The sequence below is a fragment of the Pteropus medius genome, unplaced genomic scaffold (genome assembly GCF_902729225.1).
Source record: "Pteropus medius unplaced genomic scaffold, Ma_sr-lr_union100, whole genome shotgun sequence".
NCBI classification, from domain to species: Eukaryota; Metazoa; Chordata; class Mammalia; order Chiroptera; family Pteropodidae; genus Pteropus; species Pteropus medius.
Genome location: NW_024352787.1, coordinates 1,599,367 through 1,617,433, shown reverse-complemented (window position 1 = coordinate 1,617,433; position 18,067 = coordinate 1,599,367). Strand labels below are relative to the sequence as shown.

The window sequence follows — 18,067 nt, the reverse complement described above, 5'->3', positions numbered from 1 at the left end:
ACAATGATGTGAAATATGGACTTATTTTGTCCAAAACTTTAAGGATCAGAATAATACTAGAAATAACTCTGGTACAGCTGGGGGGTTTTTTTATTTTGTTTTTTTGATTTTGGGTTTTTTTTTTTTTGTCTTGAGTTTCAACACATTTCTACATAGTCTGTTGCAGAAATAAGCTTGCTTTTTTCCCTCGTCTGATCACACAGCCAAAAACTGCTTTATGGGATTTACAGTTAATTCGTACAGCTTCAAGAGAAAACTTAATTCAAGAATGGGTTTATTTTAAGAAAAAATAGGATAACTAAGTTATCAAATGCATAGCAACAATGGAAGTAGAAGTCTTTCTAAAATTCCCTTAGATTTCTGTCTCGGATTTCACTGTTGCTTATAGGTACCAAAGAAAATATTATATTTATGTAAAGTGGTGAATTAGCTGGCCTAAGAATTCACTGCTAGATTGAAACACTTAGACCCTGCGGTTGGCAAAACCACTGCCAAATCCTGGAGTCTTGAGAAACGGGAATGTTTGGAGATGGAATGCACCGGTTTGGAATAGAAAAGGAGTTCAGTGCCTGAGGAAAAGATGCAATTGTCAAGAGGAAGTTTAAAGGCCAAGGACACACGAAGTCTTTGAAACAATAAAGGTGAGGGAGTCAAGAAGCAGTTCCCTAAAGCCACACTGAAACAATTTATTTTATAGGATCCCCTACATTTCCAGAATTAGTGAGCAGAAGAAGCGCCACGCTGGGCTGTGGGCTCTCGCGTTCACACGGGCACTGCAAGACGGAGAAAGTCAAGTTGACACGGATCTCTTTCGCTTGGGCATTTCAAATGAAAATATAAGGAGGAGGGCGGGGAGAGAAGGAGACAAAACCAAGCTCCGAAAGACAGACTCCAGCGAAGTCTGCAATAAAGATTAACTGGAAAAAGGAAGTCTATAGCAATTAAAACTCTACTCTGGCTCATTAGTATTCATGACCAAATGTCCAACTTTTCTGTTTATCTTTCTCCCAGGATCAATATCGGAGCAGCGTGGGCCTGGGAGGAGCCCAAGCCCGGCCCTGCGTGCGCTTGACCTTTCGCGCCCTCCCTACAGGTCTGAGCATCTTCAGAACAGCCCAGTCAACACCGCGCCCATGCTCATTAAAGCTACCATTCATCTGCCAGAGGGGAGAAGGAGGGGGAACAGGCGCGGGACTGGGGGACAGCCCGAGGGGAGGGCAGCTGTAGCCTTGGCAGGGGGGAGGCAGTGAGCAAACAGACACAACCGGCTCCCAAGAGTTTTGAGAAACCACACTCCGCAACACCAACCACTGTGGGCCCAGTGGGCCAGGAGAAAGAAAAGGAAAAAAAAAAGAGCCGCATCTGCAGTAAAGGGCCCAGCGCGGCTCCTGGCCAGGACTTCGCTGGCTCTGCCAGGTTCCAGACATGAAATTTTGTTTGTGGGGGAGGCAACATAAGAGTCTCCTCCTCACAAGAGAACTCCACGCCCACCCTCAGGTCCGCGCGGTCGGGAGCCTCCCCAGGCCTCCGCCGGCCTCTAAGGAGCAACCTAGGAGCGGAGCGTTAACTACGATGATTATCTTTGACATTATTAACATTGCTATTATTTCTACCCCCCACCTTGTCTGGCGGCGCGACGCTTAGTTCTGCTTCCTAGAATCATCGCCTTGGCCTCAGGAACAGGAAAACAAAAAACAAAAACAAAAAAACCCTGGCTTCTTCAGGTGGTTAGAAAAGGAAGATGCTGAGGCAGGGATTGGGGAACAGGAGTTGTGTGTGTGCAGTGTTGTTGCGGGGCGGGGGGGGGGGGGGGAAGGAGGACGGAAGGCGGGAGGCCAGTAGTCAACTCTTCCTTCCTCTTCCCTGGTTTAACAGAGGTGAGAGGACACACACAGACACACAGACACACACCAACGCACTCCCGGGGTCTGAGGGCACAAGGGCAGGCTAGACAGTTTGGCCCCTCACATTCCCCAGAGAAGTGGGCCTGAGAAACCCCAACTGCAGTAACTTCCACCCAACTTAGTCTTACACTGGTGGTTCCAGGTGTGGGCCTCGGAAGTGCGGCCTGGGCTGTAGACTCTTAAAGCCAAGTTGGTTCCAGAACACTGGGCACCTGGCCCCCTTAGAGGGAGGGGTGGGGTAGCTGGGAAAGATGGAGGGGTGAGAGGAGCATCTCTTGATGGCTCCTTCCGCTACCTACCCCAATCTCTGCGACTCAAGTCCATCCCGCCCACGCGAGCCCGTGGCTGGGGGATACAGAAGGAGGTAAGCATGTAAGCATCTGTGACTGCATGTGTGTTGTGTATTGGGGCAGAGAGAGAGAGAAGAGAGATTTTTGTGTGTATGTGTATGTGTGTCAGTCTGTTTGTCCATCTGTTTGCTCACACGCAAGTCAAGGGGTGCCCCCCAGGTCTAGCCTGGTAGCTGCGCTGAACCTCATCCCGAATGTCGAGACAAGTGGAATGCTGACGTAGGACGAGGGCAGGACCCAGAGCTGGAGACCAAGTGAGGTGTCACCTCTTCAAAAGCTCGTCCGCCGCTGGAAATTCAAGGGAAACATAGGAGGGCGACAGGGTGGCCCCAGCACCGACAGTTCCGGGACTGGGCCCTGTGGGGGCGGTGCAGGAAGGGAAAACCCCCGCCCGGGGTCCTCTGTCCGAGCTCTGGGCCGCGGTAGCTTAGGGGCGGGGTGGGGCGTGAACGTTGCAGCCCCAGTCGCCCCACAAACCTTGACCATGAACTCGAACCCTCAGGCCGCCTTGGTTATGGTTTATAGAAGTTGTCATTCGTAACACCCTGTTCAAACTGCTACGGCTGCCTTTGTTCTCAGGCACCCTGCGGGGTGGGTCTGAGGGTTTATGACCGATCACCCAATCCAGTCTGGGAGGATCTAGATTCTTTCCTAAAATAAAAACCCAACAATAATGTGTTGGGGGATGGAGAGGGAATTTAGAGAGGAGGGTAACATTTCTCCAGGCCTTTTCTGAACTGCCAGTTAAAAATAGAAACTATTCATTGCGGTCTGCTGGGGGTAGCAGTGGGCGAGGAACTCCAAGTTTCTGTGGAACCAGAGCGATATTATCAGACTATAACCAGTCAATTCACCAGTATTTATTGAACGTCTACTTTGGATCCCGAGGGTTGTTTTCCAGGGAACGTGTCCATTTAAGTAAAAATGCATCCAAGGGTTCAACCAAGCCTTGGTGGGTGTTATTTTGAGACCTTTATTTCTTAGTTCTCGGACGCAGGCCTAGCGCCCTTTGCGTTTATTTCGATGGCGTGATGTGGGAGAGGGTAGGACTCAAGTCCTTAGTGAGTACTTGGTGAGTCCCCCCATGTTCCGGTATGCTACTGGTGTGCTCATCAGGGACCTACCCGAACGCATCTCCCCCAGTCCTGCAGACCTGGGCAGGCGACAGGTCTCCTGGAAAGCCCAAGCCTTCCTGGCCCTCCGCGCCCCGCCCCCGCACCCCCTCCCCACTGCTCGGATGCGGTAGAACAAGGAGGAGGGTAGGGAGACCCGAACCTCCGGTCCAGCCTGTTATCTGCTCTTGATCTCCGAGTTTTGTGCGGAAAATACATCACTTGAGACTGAAAACATCCGTCTGAAAAAGAGACAAAGGGACCGGGGATAGGAGGGAGTAGAAAGAAGAGAGAAGGTGCCAGAAGAAAGGAAAGGGGCCGGGACAGCGGGCGACGAGGTGTGCTGGACCTGGGACCTGTTTCCTTCACTCGCGATCCGCGGGGCCTCGACCCCAGCAGCCTTCCCTACTTTGCCCCCGGAGCAGAACGGACCCGGCCTCTGCTCCAGGAGTAACCTCCTCCCCGCCCGGGACTTCAGGGTACATCAGTGAACCGGGAGAAGCTGATACCGATGCTAGTTATCATTGTAGTCATTAATAATGCAGTGAGGATTACGATAATTAATAATAATAATGATGGGCCTCCCGAGGGGGCTCCAGCTGCCTCCGGATAAAGCGATTCTCGCGTTGAGGGCAGTTTTTCGGTGGTAGATGGAACCGAGCACGAAGGAAGGGAGCGAGCTTGGGTATTCTGAAGTTCAAGTTGACGGCGGTGGCAAGGAGAGATGATCCTCAGGCCGGCAGTCGGGTCTCCCTGCGGGCTACGAACCACACCCCAACTCTGGTTCCCTGAGGGAGGCGAAGACCGGCGTCAGTTTTGTGGTTCTGGAGTCAAGACAAGGGCAGGTTAGAATTCAGGTCCGTTTAGATGGGGAGATTAGGGTCGGGGGTAAAGGAACTGCCTGCACTCCCAGGCCCAGGCCCAGGCGCCTCATTGCCGCTCAGGACCTTGGGCCGCCAGTCCCCGCTCTCTTTCTAAGTTGAGCAATTCTGACATCTTTGATACCCTTACACTTTTGCCATCTCCCCCTCCTCCCCACCATGTCTCCGGGGTTCTAAGGGCCGAAGAGAAAGGCGGAGATTGGGCGTCGCTGTCGGGTCCGTAACTCGTTTGGACAAAGCGGTAAGACTCAGGGGCCCGGAGAACTGGGAGCCATTTTGCGAGAAAGCTGCTCTCATCCGCTCCTCACATCCTGGAGTGGACTAGGAGGCCGATCTCAGGCTGTGATCTTCCTCCTCACACCTTCCCCTTTCCCATTTTTATATCCTACTGATAACTAGCATAGCACCGGAGACCTAAGAGAGCCTCTGATAGCTGTCTTACATTCAGATCTGTCTGTAAAGCGATCTGGCCTAGGCTGTGAGCTCATTCCCTTCTTGTTATTTTTCTTCTTACCCCAAATGAGAAGAAAAGCCCTAAGGCTTTGAGCTTATATGATACCAAAACCTCCCCGCCCCCATTCCATCCTTCTTGGGTTTGAGCGGTGTCTCAAAGCCAGTCATTTATACAAACGCACACAAAGTTTAAAACACATACCATCTCATTTCACGCAAGTTATGACAAATTTTTAGTCTGATTCCTTTGCCCCCTTCCCAAGGATGGGGGGTGTTAGAAAACCCTAAAGGATTTTCCTCACAGCTTATAATGTGTTCAATGAAATCTCTCAAGGATCAGTAACATATGCCAATTATTTTAATAATTTTCCTTAATATTATTAGGGGTTATAAATTTGATTTTAATAGGAGGTTGATTGCTTCAGGAGTTGGCCTTGGGCAGTTCGCAGGGCCACTAGGGAGGGCTAGCCCAGTCTCTGTCAACCTCTAGGACACACACACACACACACACACACACACACACACACACACACACACACACAGCCCCCAGGGCTGAAGTCTTTCCCTCCCCACTGAATTAGTGTAGTGGCCTCTGAGAGGTCAGGGTTGCCTTTCTCTTACCAAACTGCCCTCTGGCCTGTCCCTGCGGATCAGTGGAGGACCAAAGAGAAGGAGAAGCAGTGATTTCCGTGGCAGCCACCCGTGCTCTCCATCTCCTCCCAGAGCCCTGCATGAGCTTAGCAATCTTATGGAGGTGTTGCTGAAGCCGCCTAAATCTTTTCACCACTGGGGCGGCCAGGGCCTCTGGAAGCTATAGGGATACTCAAGGAGATATCTCGATGGCTCAGGGACTTAAAAAAGAATTTTCCTCCTTTCTATACTTTGATTAAAATTATTTCTACCTTTTTCCTTGGAACACCTTGTTTGAAAATTCGATAAACTCTTGTGGGGGAGGGGAGTGAGGCTGCAAACCTTACAGAAAGCTGGTGGTTGGTTCTTTGCCTCACTTCCACCTTGCTATTTTAGTCTTTTTATTCTATCTCACTGAATTCTTGATGAGGTTCCCTTTCATTTGGGGGCAATGGTTTGCGGCTTTCCTAAATGAAAAGGTAGTCTATTTATCACCTTCTCGTGAACATTCTGCTTATTGGTGTGCAGCAGCTTACAGATAAGCAACATTTCTTGAGTAAGCTGTTAAAAAATTCAAGAAAAAAACTTTCGGTAGAAATAGTCCCTTAAACTTTAATCGTTGGGCCAAGTTCAAAAACAAAGCACTCAGCTCAGTTTTAAACATGCAATTAAAAATAACTGTACCTCAGCTTTTCAGAGGGAGGGAGAGGAAAGGGGGCAGGGATGAGGGAAAACAAAGAATAAGGAAATATTTAGTGCTCTTAAATCCAGTCCAAATAGCTGAAAGAATGGCATTCCCTCAGATAATGGAGCCATTAGAAACTCTGAACGTTCCTGCCGCCATTCCTCACAGGGGCTTTCCAAAAATTTAATTCACTCTCAGCGACAAAACAAAGGACAGCGAAAAGAATTTTGAGACTTTCTGCCAAAGGGGCAGTTTGGCCCCATTTCTTTGCATGCATGTACCTTCCTCCCCAGAATGAGGTGGTGCCTCACATTCATTCAAGAAGCTGAACTATATATATCCGTGTCGACCCTCAGCTGCCACCTTCCCATTTTACTTAATAACTTTGCTAGAAAAATTAGTATGTTCATGCAGTTTCAACACATTTTATTATATTTCTGTATGCATTACTTTCAAAACATATCACAAGAAATGATCAAACCACTTAAAACCTTCAAATAAAAAATCTGAAACAGTTTATGCCCACAATTGTACATATTTATAGTTAAGAAACATTCTTTATAAATATTGTTTCCTCTGTAGCAAGTTAATACCATAATTTAATTACAAATGGATAAATATGGTAACGGGTATTTACAGAAGGGTGTTATTACGGAAAAATCTAACGGCACAACGTTTATTCCCCTCCCCCCCAATCTTTCATACAGGAACTAACAAATTGAACTTGCAAAAGCACTAAAACATCACATGTAAACCCAGCTAACAGAAAAATACATTCACAAGCATTGGTGGTCGTGGTGTGTATGTGTGCTGTGGATCAGTGTGTTGAAGAAACAGAAGGGAGACTTTGGCACGGCTCGTTTTTTTCCAGTCTATAGTTGCATGAAGTTTACAATCAAGTTGCCTCATGGAAAGGAACACAATATTCAATACCACGATACAAAATAAACGATTTTCTTCCACATTAAAAAGAAACTGGGTAAACTAAAATGAAGGGGAAAAAAAGTTCATCACTTGAAAAAGGAAGGGAAGGCAGGGAGGAACGCAATCTGGAGTTAGAAATAGACAAACTTCTATACACCAAGAAGCCGTTAAAATCACCTCCGAGAAGGAAGAAGTCTGCTATGTACACAGTTAGACGACTGGGAATGGGGTGAAAAAGAAAGCGGGCATGGGGAAAGGCAATGGGGGTTTGGTTCAATATTTTTATGGTTATTTACTTTTTTATTTATTTAATATTTTCAGCTTCAGAGACTCCGGAAGGGATATATTTTCTTTTCATGCCTAGGCCATTAAGAAAAAAAAAAAAACTTTAAAAAATCCTTCTGCTGGTAAAATCATTTTCATCATCATAAAAATCAGGTTCATAATTTTAATAACACAATCAAAGGGAATCAATGGCGCGGGAGGGCAGCTGCGCCAGGGTGGGGACTGGGAGAGGGAGAGAGGCCCAGGGCCCTCACACGTACCATTCATTGAAGTTGGAGGAGAGGCCGCTGTGGCCCCCAGCTGTTCCGCTGCCCCGCCAGAACTGTTGCCACTCGCCGCCCGCCCCGCCGCCCCCGCCACTGCCTCCGCTAGAGCCACCGCCCGCGCCGCCGCTGCCGGAGCCTCCGCTCCGGTGCACAGCGGACACTGCCGCAGCCGCCGCGGCAGCAGCCGCCGCTGCAGCTGCCGCCGCCGGGGAGAGGTTGGAGCTGCTCTGGGGCTCAGTGCTGGGGGACACTAGCCCTGGAGGAGTGGATGACTCGTAGCCGGAGCTGGCAGCTGGAGAGGACTCAGAGCCCTGCGGGGAGGACTCATGGACCTGCAAGACAAAAGTCGGGAGGGGAGACCAAAGGGGACTGGGTGTGAGTGCAGCTGCTGTGGGGCCAGGCTCCCGGAGGAGCATTCCCAGAAATGACCCTGCCGCCCTGGCCCCGGGGAACCCTGGCTTTCTCAGGCCAGCTGAAATCGTCCGGGCTGGTTGCCCTTCTCCCGGCCACCCCGGTGGTACCTTCATGTGTTTCCGCAGTGAACTGGGGTGCGTGTACGACTTGTCGCACATCTTGCACAGATAGGGCTTATCGGAGGTGTGGACATGCATGTGCTTCTTCCTGTCGCTGCTGTTGGCGAAGCGCCGGTCACAGCCCTCAAACTCACACTGGAACGGCTTCTCCCCTGTGGACGGCAAACCGCGCTTGCTGTGGACATCGAGCCCCCCCACCCACTCCACCATGCCAGCCCCCCGAGGGGGCAAGGCCTCGTTGAGGAAGTAGGAAGGGCAAGAAGGACCAAGGTCCCTTAAACAGGTCGGGTCCCCTCTGTGGCAGAACTAAGATAAAATTAACGGCCTTCGCAGCTGACAATCCTGCTTATTTATTTTATATTTTACTTTTCTTCGACTGAAGCCCATTTCCTCAAGTTTATAACGAATTTGGGGTAGCACCTGGCCTTGCCCGCCTTTCTATGGGGTTTCTTGGATTCGCAGCATCCAACAAGTTAGTCTCGCCATGGATAAGCTGTTATTATGACAAAATATTTGGGGCATTATCAAAATCACACAGGCTGCTGGGCTGCTGTCGGTATCTCTTTAGGGCCAGTAAGCAATTAGATTTGGAGTTGCTGTGTGTTGTTTGGAGACCGGGCTGTGGATAGTGACTGAGCCAGTATTTTTCATCCAAAATTCTGCAAATTAAATTAGTTGTAATTCTAGTCTCATTCTCAGTTTAAAAAAATAAGTCGGGAAAAAGGTAAATATTAGGAATAAGGCAGCATCTAACGATTGCAGAGGCACACACTAAGCATTGAGGGGTGGGAACGTCAGCAAAGGCTTTCAAAACCTCCCTGTTTAATTTTCTGGCGGCTCCAGCATCCTGTTGCCAGAATTCCAAATGCGTGGAGTCATTTAGAGGTGTGAGAACTCAAACATTGTTCCACTTGGAAAGGGAACCATTTAACGTTAAATTCCATTAGCACCTAAATTGTTTTTTAAAGACATCCGCTCAGACACAGGACTCGAAAGCAAGCATTTCATGCAAATAAATTTCTCAAATTTTAAACCTTGTTAAAAGCTTGTCTCGCACCTCACCTCCCTCCCTTCCCGGAAGAGAACAATAGGCCGCTGGCGCATCCCCACTTTGGAGTAAATATTGACGGGGGAAGTTGCTAAAACATTTGGCTTTCTTTTAGAAAATCGTCTGGCACGACTTTGGCTGGGACCTGGTTATAGATGAATAATCTATGAAGCGAGCGGCGTGTTCTTTTGCGGCTCTCTCTTGTCACGCAATTGCGCCTCGGGGTCGTGCTGCCCCGGGCACTCGATGACCAGGTTGTAGGTCCTAGTTTGAAATCGCAAACCCTCTGGTGCTCATTAGAGAATTTCACAAACCACTGCAAACCCACCGTAAAGTTATGCGACCCACCCCGAGATGGGCTTTAAAAACGAGATGCTTTACTGCTTCGGCTCACACCAGATTCATTTAATGGGTAACAGTTCCGGGAAGGACGTTTGGACACCGAGTAAAATAAGTGGGAAAACACACAAGCCACTCAAACACAGACACACAGCCGGAGCAGAAAAGCATATTCAGACAAGCTGGCAAATCCTCTCTAGGCTCCATTCCCGGGCACCGAGTTGGAGAGTTTTATTTTGTGCGCTCTACTTAGTACGGAAATTATTAACCGGGCTGAGCAAACGAAGGGATTGCATCACCCAAATCATACATTTGATGTTACACTGGTTATTTAAAACTCAATTTCCGCACATGGAAAAACCCAGCCCAGTAATATTTCGTTCTCCAACAAAAACAAGCCGCTGGCTCTCTCGCACACACACAAAAACATCTCCCGTCCCAGGGCAGGGGCGTGCTGTCGGTGCGTTTCTCTCAGGAAACCAATTACGGCCTCTCCCAACTCTGTGCCCCGTCCCTGTCCCGGCCCGCGGTTACCTGTGTGGGTCCTTTTGTGTATCTTAAGGTTCTCCGAGCGCGCGAAGACCTTGCCGCAGCCCGGGAAGGGGCAAGGGAAGGGTTTCTCGCCTGTGTGTACGCGGATGTGATTGACCAGTTTGTATTTGGCCTTGAAGGGCTTGCCCTCGCGCGGACACTCCTCCCAGAAGCAGACGTGGTTGCTTTGCTCTGGGCCGCCGACGTGCTCCACGGAGACGTGGGTCACCAGCTCGTGCATGGTGCTAAAAGTTTTGTTGCAGCTCTTCTTCGGGTTGCTCAGTTGCTCGGGGTCGATCCATTTGCAAATGAGCTCCTGCTTGATGCACTGCTGCCGCATGTAGCGGAAAAAGGCACCAGGGTGGTGGTGGTGGTGGTGATGGTGGGCCGCGGCTGCTGCCATGTTCATACCCATGTTCATATTCATTGGGCCGTACTGGTTGTGGAGCTGCGCCGCCGAGTAGGGGTCGGTCCGCGGGCTGGCCACCTGGCGGTACTGCTCCGATCGCCCGAACACCTCGCCGGGCAGCCCGAGGCGCATTTGCCCGTTGAGCACATTCTGTGAGCCGTGCGGCCCGTGCTGCTCAGGGAGGCCAGGGAAGAGGAGGTGGCCCTGCGCGTCTGAGTGCGCGTGGTGCAGGCCGCCTGCTCCCGGCCCGAACAGCCCATGCTGCCCGCCGCCCGGTGCCGAGTCCCCGAAACCGCGGCTACGGAACAAGAAGTCCCGCGTAGAGTTGAAGGGCGGCCCAGAGTAGGAGCCGACGTGCGCGGCATGGGGCCCGAGTGCGGCAGCAGCGGCAGCTGCCGCAGCGGAGCCAGGGTAGGCGCCAGGGCCCTGCGACGTGAACGCCGAGCTCTGGCCCGGAGACAGCTCGTGCGCGCCCGGGTTGAGCTTGAAGGCGCCCATGTGTGCGGCCGCTGAGTCCACGAAGCCGTTCTGCGCCGCCGCCAGGCTCAGTTCGCGGTCCTGCATTTCGGCGGCCGCCGCCGCCGCCGCTGCTGCGGAGTGGTGATGGTGGCGCGCGAAGCTGCCCACCCCGATGGCCGGGAACTGCGGCCCCGCGTCCAGGAGCATGGCCAGCGCGCCCGCCCGCCCCGGCGAGCCCCTCGCCTCCTAGGCTCCCACTCCCGATCTGCGCGCAGTGCGTCCAGCGGCTGCCCGGCTCCGAGCGCAGGCAGCGGTGGTGGTGGTGGCGGCTTCAGCCCTGGGAGCCGCGCTCTTTGCTCCCGCCGCCTCCGCCTCTGCCGCCGCCTGGATCTGCTTCGGGAGGCCGGGAGCGGAGCAAAGGCGCGGAGAGGAAGAGGAGGAGGCGGCGGAGGCTCGGGAGGAGGAGGAGGAGGAGGTGGAGGAGGAGAAGAGTCCAAAGCCAGGCGGAGAACCAAAGTGTATTAAAGGAGCTGTGGCGGGGGCGGGCGGGCAGGCAGGGCAGGGGAGGGCGGGCGGGAGGAGGGAGCAGTAGGGAGGTGTGGGGAGCTGAGCGAAGAGGGGGGATGACGGGGGGCAAGCGCAGCACCGCGGCCCCCACCCCTGCGCGCACTCGCGCGCGCACGCACACACTCTCGCACGCCTTGCGAACCCCCGGCCAGGAGGCGCCAAAAGGCGCCCGCAAAATGAAATCACAGGAGTTGCGGGGCCACGGTGCCCGAGCGCGGCGGCCGCGCGCGGACCAGGCAGACCCGCGAGGAGAAAATGAGAACGCAAGCGAGCTCCGCACTCGGCACCGGGATCCGCCGTGCCCGCAGCTCCACCTGACCGCCGCGGGGTCGCTGGGGCGGCGGGTGGAGGCCGGGCGCCTTCTCCACTGCGCGCTTGGTCGGTAGCTTCCTCCCCTGAGTCCCTGCTCTCGCCTCCCTGCGCGACGGGTATTGTTCCGCGCCGCGGCCGCAGTGTTTAGCCCTCCTCGTCCTCCGCGCTTGGCATTGGCTGCGCTTGGCGTAGTAAACTTGCAGCGGCCACGAATTCCCCCAGATGAAGGAAGGTGCCGCGCTGCTCCCTCTTTTGTTGTGCGGGCGGGGAGAGGGGAAGGGGCTGGGAGGAGAAGGCAAGCGGAGGGAGGGGAGGAGGGGGAGGCTGGGCCGTAAAACAATAACAACAATAAAAAAGAGTGATCTCTAGCTCTCTTGCTCCCTCTGGCCAGTCGGACCGGGGCGTTGGACCCGGAGCAGGCAACCGCAGTCGCGGGGACGAAGCGGAATCCGCGGCCCAAGCAAAAGCGAAGAGGCCAAAGCAGGTTCCCCCCTTTCAGTTGAAGTGGGCTTCATTTGCCATTTATTTCGGTGGGCGCCACCGACGCCGCAGCCTTTTATTTATTTGTTTGCTTTTTTGGTCTCCTTTTCCTCTCCCCTCCTCCCTAGCCCCCGCGTCTCCAACCCCGGCCTTCCCTCCCTCCCTCCAGCTCCAAGCCTGGACTTCTGGTCACACCGCCCTCTTTAACGGCGTCTCCCGCCCTCCCGCCCTGTCGGCGCCTCTATTGGCTGTCATGGCCCTGTCAATCCGGCTTCCCCGCCCCGTGGCCAGTCCACCCCTCCTTCCCTGCGCCCCCGAAGCTCCCCGCCTCTCCCGCGGCGGCGGATTGTGGCAGCCAGCTGGGCCTGCAAGCCTTCCGCTCTTCACTCGCGCGCTGAGCGCTGCGCCTCGTCGCGACCGGCAGCGGAGCTCCACGGAGCTGGGTGGCCAGCATAGCGCGGGCCCAGGCCGCTGGGTTACAGCGCCCTTGGCCGGGCGGGGAGGGAACGGCGCCCTTCCGCAGAGGCCACTGATTCCCCGCGGACCGGAGTCAATCCCGGCGATCATCGAAAGCGAGTACCCTCGAGCATGCTCGAGAACGTGGCTATTTCCAAGCCCCCGGGCAGGAGGCCCTGAGCGCCGGGACACTACAGGCCCCGGGCCCCGCCGGGAGCGCACTGCGTCTCCTAACCGGTTGGCACGCTCCCTATCGCTCTCCTCCCCACTTAGTAACTTGCTCTGTGGTCTTGAAAAACACAGGTGCAGGATGGTAAGCCTAGATAAAGCCAGACGTGCCCCTTCCTCTCACTCTCTGGACACCCAGACACCGCCCCCACCCCCACCCCGGCAGTGCTCCGCACACGGGGCTCCACGCGCTCTGTTCCCCCTGCCGCTCGTGTCGTCCTCTGATTACAGCAGTAAACACTGGGCAGCGGCCCCTCCGAGGGAGGGGGTTGTTTGGAAGTCGTTTAAAGACAGTGTCACCCTCGGGGTAGATGCCCAGAAGCCCGAGCCGCTGCCACGATGGGGTAGGAAGTGTAGGGATGCCTGAGGCACGGGGCCAAATGAGCCTCAGGCTGGAGTTTGGCCACAGGTCAGACTCACGGCCTTTGGAGAAGAAATCTCCAAACTGGTAGGGCTTCTAGAACGTATTTATCACTCCTCCAGGAGTGGGAACGTCCCCACTACAGCTGCTCCCTGTGCGGCACGGGGCCTGGCTTTTGGTTCTGGGGCTCCGGTCCCCCCATCCCCGCCCCTGGTTGGCCGCTGCGGACATTTCCTGTCTTGCCACGGAAAGCTTATGATCCGGAGGTAACCAGAGAGGGAACTGCGGGCCCAGGGACTACGAAGGTGTGAATGGAAGGCCCGAGGCCAGAGCCTTGCTTCACCTATCTCGCGTGGAGAACTGCTTTAATTTACAAATTTCGGAGAGTTGAAATAAAATTCAAGTAATAGAAAATAATCAACATGCATTCAAAATTTCATATTGAAATTAAATTGACAAAAACGTTGGAAGACAACTTTAGCTTGCAGAGCATGGGCTCTGGCACCAGCACACGCAGCCTCTCTTGGCTTAAACGGATGTCTGAAGGTGGAACCTAGCCGCTGCCCCCTGCATAAGGGGCCCTGTGCCCTCCCGCTGTCCCCACAATCTATGCACCACCCCCTCTTCACTATGGGATGAGGAATAGGAATGAAAGCTAGGGCATCTTGTCCGAAAGCCCAGGAGTTTGCCTGGAAGCTGGAGATTCTCGCCTTCTCTGAAAGGCGGAAATGTTCCTCTTTTCCACACACCTCTCTTTGTATAAAAGGGAGTGGGGGAAGGCAAATGCCAAACTGACCCCCTAAGCAGACACGGACCTGAGAGGAAAAAAAGGAAAATCTCCAGTCGAAAAGGCTGCCCTGCTACTTGAATTAAAAAAATCGCCCGTGCACACAGCCTTTCACACTTGTTTACTTTATTCATCATCAACGATATTGAGAATAATTGAAAAAGCTTACTCAAAAAGTATTTCCAAAAGAAATTATTTTATTAGAGTTTGGTAGTGAGAATAGCAGTTTTGCACATCCAAAATCTCCCTTCCCTTCCTTCTTTCAAACCATCAGATTTCAAATTTTCCTCCTTTCCCACTTTCTCGCCCCCTCCTCACTCCTCTGTCCCTCTCCGTGCACCATTCTCTCCTTTCGCTTTGATTCCTCTTTTGCAGCGCCCGCGTTTCGGATTGGCACGGCTGGGTGCTCGTTCGCTCTGGATCCCGGGGCCCGCACGCGGCCGGATGGTGAGGCAGACGCCTTAATTCCCGCGAGAGACCCCGCAGGCTGGGCCCTCCTGGCTATTCTTTCCCGGCTCCAGTTCTCCTCTCTCTGCAGGACACAGAGGAGCTGAGCCAAGTTCAAAGTCACGTCGCCGTCCCCTCTTAAAAGTGCTTTATTTCTCTACAAACCGCAAAGCCCCTTTTCCTCAGGTTTTTTTTTTTTTGGAAGGAAAGGGAATAGAGAGCGCTCGAGCAAGAAAGCTAAAGGGGTGGGGTGGGGAACCTGCAAAGGCTTTCAAAGTCATTGCCTCAAATGTAGATTTGGTTTCCCTGACCGAAGGAAAAAAAGCGGCCAAGCTCCGCTCTGCACCATGTGAATGAATTCAGTTTTTCAACAGGTTTCTGGAAGGGCCCGCTGTGGCAGTGTCAGATCCGCGGGACCCACAACTGTCTTCATCCGGCAAATATGTCCCCTCTGTAAGTTTTCCAAAATTGTTCATTGGAGCTTTTATGGAGCTTGTGCCAGGCTGGCGAGACTGTTTTTGTTTGTTTGTTTGTTTGTTTTGTTTTGTTTTTCTGAATGTGGATGTCCCTGCATGGCGGGTTCCTGGGCGCCCGGGCTGGCGTCCTTTTCCCAAGTGGAGGGAATGGCAGTGCGACAGAGAATTAGGATTGTCTTCAAAATACAGAAAATCCCATCAAACACCCAGGCACTCATTCACTGAGCACCTTGTTGTGTTTGTGGGCCTCTGTGAATGGTTGACTGAGTTCTTTTGTATTATGATGAGTATTTTGTGTGTATATACACATAAAAAAAAACAATGTATATATACACACAACACATTCACACACCCATAGGGATATCTTCCAGGAGAAGCTAAAAACAATCAAGCAAACAAAACCAACCTTTAAATTGGAAAGCAGAAACACTCGGTGGCTATACCATTCAAACTTTTCATTTCCCTCTAAATGAAAGGGATGAGTAGGGGGGGAAGAGATGAGAGAAACAAATGTGGAATCAGCTGTCTGTATACTCCAGACCAAAAAAAAAAAAAAGGATTTCACAGGATTTCAGCACCATCCTCTGTATCACAGACTCATAAATTCAACAAGATCATCAACAGGATATTAAGTTGCAGGTCACCTTTGATTCAGCCCTCTCAGCCACTCCTGGGCTAGGTGACCCCTGACCCATGGAGGACCACATGTGTGGTGGGGGAGCCCCCTCCGTAAAACCTACCTAAAACAAAAGTTCTTTGTCAGAGCTTTAGAGAAGTGTAATGTAAAAGAAGGGGGAAATCTGTAATATAAAAGAAGGGGAAATCGTGAAAAATCTTGGCCAATGTTGTAACCTTTAAATGCCATTTTTAAGAAGGGGGAGGTTGAATGGAGGTGGGGAAGTATCATAGGGTAAGGCCTTCTCCTGTCTGCTAAAAACTTTTCCTACAGTTAAAATTTACTGTTCTGTAACTGGGCTTATAAAAAGTCTCTATATAAAATATATGCTCACCAGCCGGTTAGTGATAGGGATGCAAACGTTTGTGTATTTGTCATTAGGGACTCAGAAAAAAAAAATAGATGCCAGTGTTTCCATGTGACAGTGTGGTTTTGCAAAAGGAAGAAAACTAATTGTCCTTACTTTGTCTCCTCTTTCCTGATGGGAGTGTTTCTACTGCTGCAGAACAAAACAAAAACAAACCAAAAAAACAGGATACATTAGCTTACATGAATGTGTTTAATTATTTTGAGGACTGCTATTTTTGGGGTTTTCGGGCAAACTATATTCAGGGAAGTTGAATACCAGTGACAGGAAAGCATCTTTCTAATAAACTGCAGTATTATTGCAATACACTTTGTAATACAATTTATGCTGTCATTCATAAATAACAATGCCATATGTCAACCATATTGCTTACACAAGTAAATCCGTCAATGTGTCATTATTTGATTTATCTCAACAGCTTCTTCAAATATTGAAGTATAGACATTGGAAGGGGTGTGAAGTGAGAGACAACTACTCACAAAATTTGAGATTAAAAAAAATCCACCGTACCACCTCTGCTCCTCCTTTATTCCCCATCCAAAAAACATCCTACAGGATAAAGAAGGGGAAAAGAACACATCCTGGAGCCAATAAAAATAATGTTGGGTGGTTATATGAACCATGAACGTACAAGGGAGTTTTGTGGTTCCTGTTTTGACCTTATTAGCATATTTTAGAACACGATGATTAGGCATTTCTCAAGAAATTACCAACCCTAATGATCAAATGTGGGTCAAAGGCCAGTCTCCAAATACCCCCATCTCTGAGAGTAAATGTGATTGATAACCAAATGAGAATATTTGATGACCGGCCAATTTTATTCTGCTTATTTTATAGTAATGGGAGAGTAAAGAGACCCAAAAATTCTCAAAGGTTTTTAACCACTAAAAACAGGTGGACACATCCAGTTCTTGGCTATCCAAAACAAACCCCAAACCCAAAGAATCCAAAGTTTCAGTCATGGCCACACGGTCTCAATCTTCTGCTTAAACAAACAAACAAACAAACAAAAAACCTCATTAAGTCCATGTACATGGCACAGGGATCGTAAATTTTAGTAAAAGCACATTTTTGGTTACTCTTAGCCCCACACGTATCAGTGAAGCCTGAAGATTCAGCTCGAACTCAGAGAAAAGGAAGAGAGGCAATACTCATAGAGGCGCTCAGAGGGCTGCGGCGCTTCAGAGCACTCAGGGCCCCTGGGCCGGGTGGAGGCTCCCACGGGCTTAGAACGCTAGTGGTGAGAGCGGAGATCTTGTCCCTGGAGAGCGCAGGCGGGGCAGGCAGCTTGGAACCTTACTGCCTAGACTCCTGGCGAGTCCGATTTGGGAAGCCCTAGAACCCAAAGTCCTCATCACTTCTGGCTGAGACAAAACTCAAATAAAATGCAGCTTTGCGGGACCCTTTGCTCACCTCACCTCTGCTTTAGAGAGTTCTCGAGTGTATCCCCCTTTTTTCAGTGTCTGCTAACAACCCTCCCCCTCTTAGTTCAGCACACACTGGCACCCTTCGGCTAAGCTTCAAGTCTTTGGATCTCTTGGGTAACTCGGGGCACCGTGTTCGCCCTTGAACCCGCCTCTGACGTGGCCCAAATGGCACTAGGCGCTCTAAATACGCTGAGCACCCACACCTTCTGCAAGGAGGCCGCCCTCGCGAAAACCACCCAGGACCGGTGAGCTGTAAAACAGTTGCAAGGGCAATAAAAGGCAGCTGGGTGGGTCCCCCAGCTCCTTTCTTGTCTACCTCACTGTCCCCGGCTTACCCCCTCCCCCCGCCTGCAGAAACAATCAAACAAAGGCTCAAAAGCCAGGAAATGTCCAATTCACTTCCTTTAGAGTTTATTAATTGCCCACACCCATCACAAGGAAACTTGGCTCTGTTCAGTGACAAACGGAGGGCACCGGGAAGCCGCAGACCCCCTCCACGCAGCGGGAAGCCGTTAGAGCCAGCCTGGGCATCTCCAGAGAACGGTCCTGTCGCCTCAACGCAGCTGAGAGCGGTGTGGCAGCCGAGTTCGGGCCAGCTCGGCGTTTACTGTACCTCCCAGCTTCCTCACGCCTTTGTTTGGCACTGGGAGGAGGTTGGGATTTGGGGTGCAACG

The 18,067-nt window shown here is 51.7% G+C and overlaps 1 protein-coding gene across 1 annotated transcript; it reads right to left on the bottom strand.

Moving 5' to 3' along the window:
- Window positions 1-6,424: 6,424 nt before the first annotated feature.
- Window positions 6,425-11,351, bottom strand: ZIC2 (Zic family zinc finger 2). Its single transcript, XM_039849265.1, has 3 exons — window positions 9,945-11,351; window positions 8,012-8,175; window positions 6,425-7,822 (listed from the first exon to the last, which is right to left on the bottom strand). The coding sequence occupies exons 1-3, from the start codon at window positions 11,014-11,016 to the stop codon at window positions 7,475-7,477; spliced, it is 1,584 nt and encodes a 527-aa protein (XP_039705199.1). The 5' UTR covers window positions 11,017-11,351; the 3' UTR covers window positions 6,425-7,474.
- Window positions 11,352-18,067: the final 6,716 nt, after the last annotated feature.

What these genes read in the sequence shown, in the direction of transcription:
- ZIC2 (XM_039849265.1), bottom strand. Translation starts at nt 11,016, where the DNA reads ATGCTCCTGGACGCGGGGCCGCAGTTCCCGGCCATCGGGGTGGGCAGC. An exon ending in ACACAAAAGGACCCACACAG is followed by an intron (nt 8,176 to 9,944) that starts GTAACCGCGGGC and finishes TGCCGTCCACAG; the next exon opens with GGGAGAAGCCGTTCCAGTGT. An exon ending in CACTGCGGAAACACATGAAG is followed by an intron (nt 7,823 to 8,011) that starts GTACCACCGGGG and finishes TTTGTCTTGCAG; the next exon opens with GTCCATGAGTCCTCCCCGCA.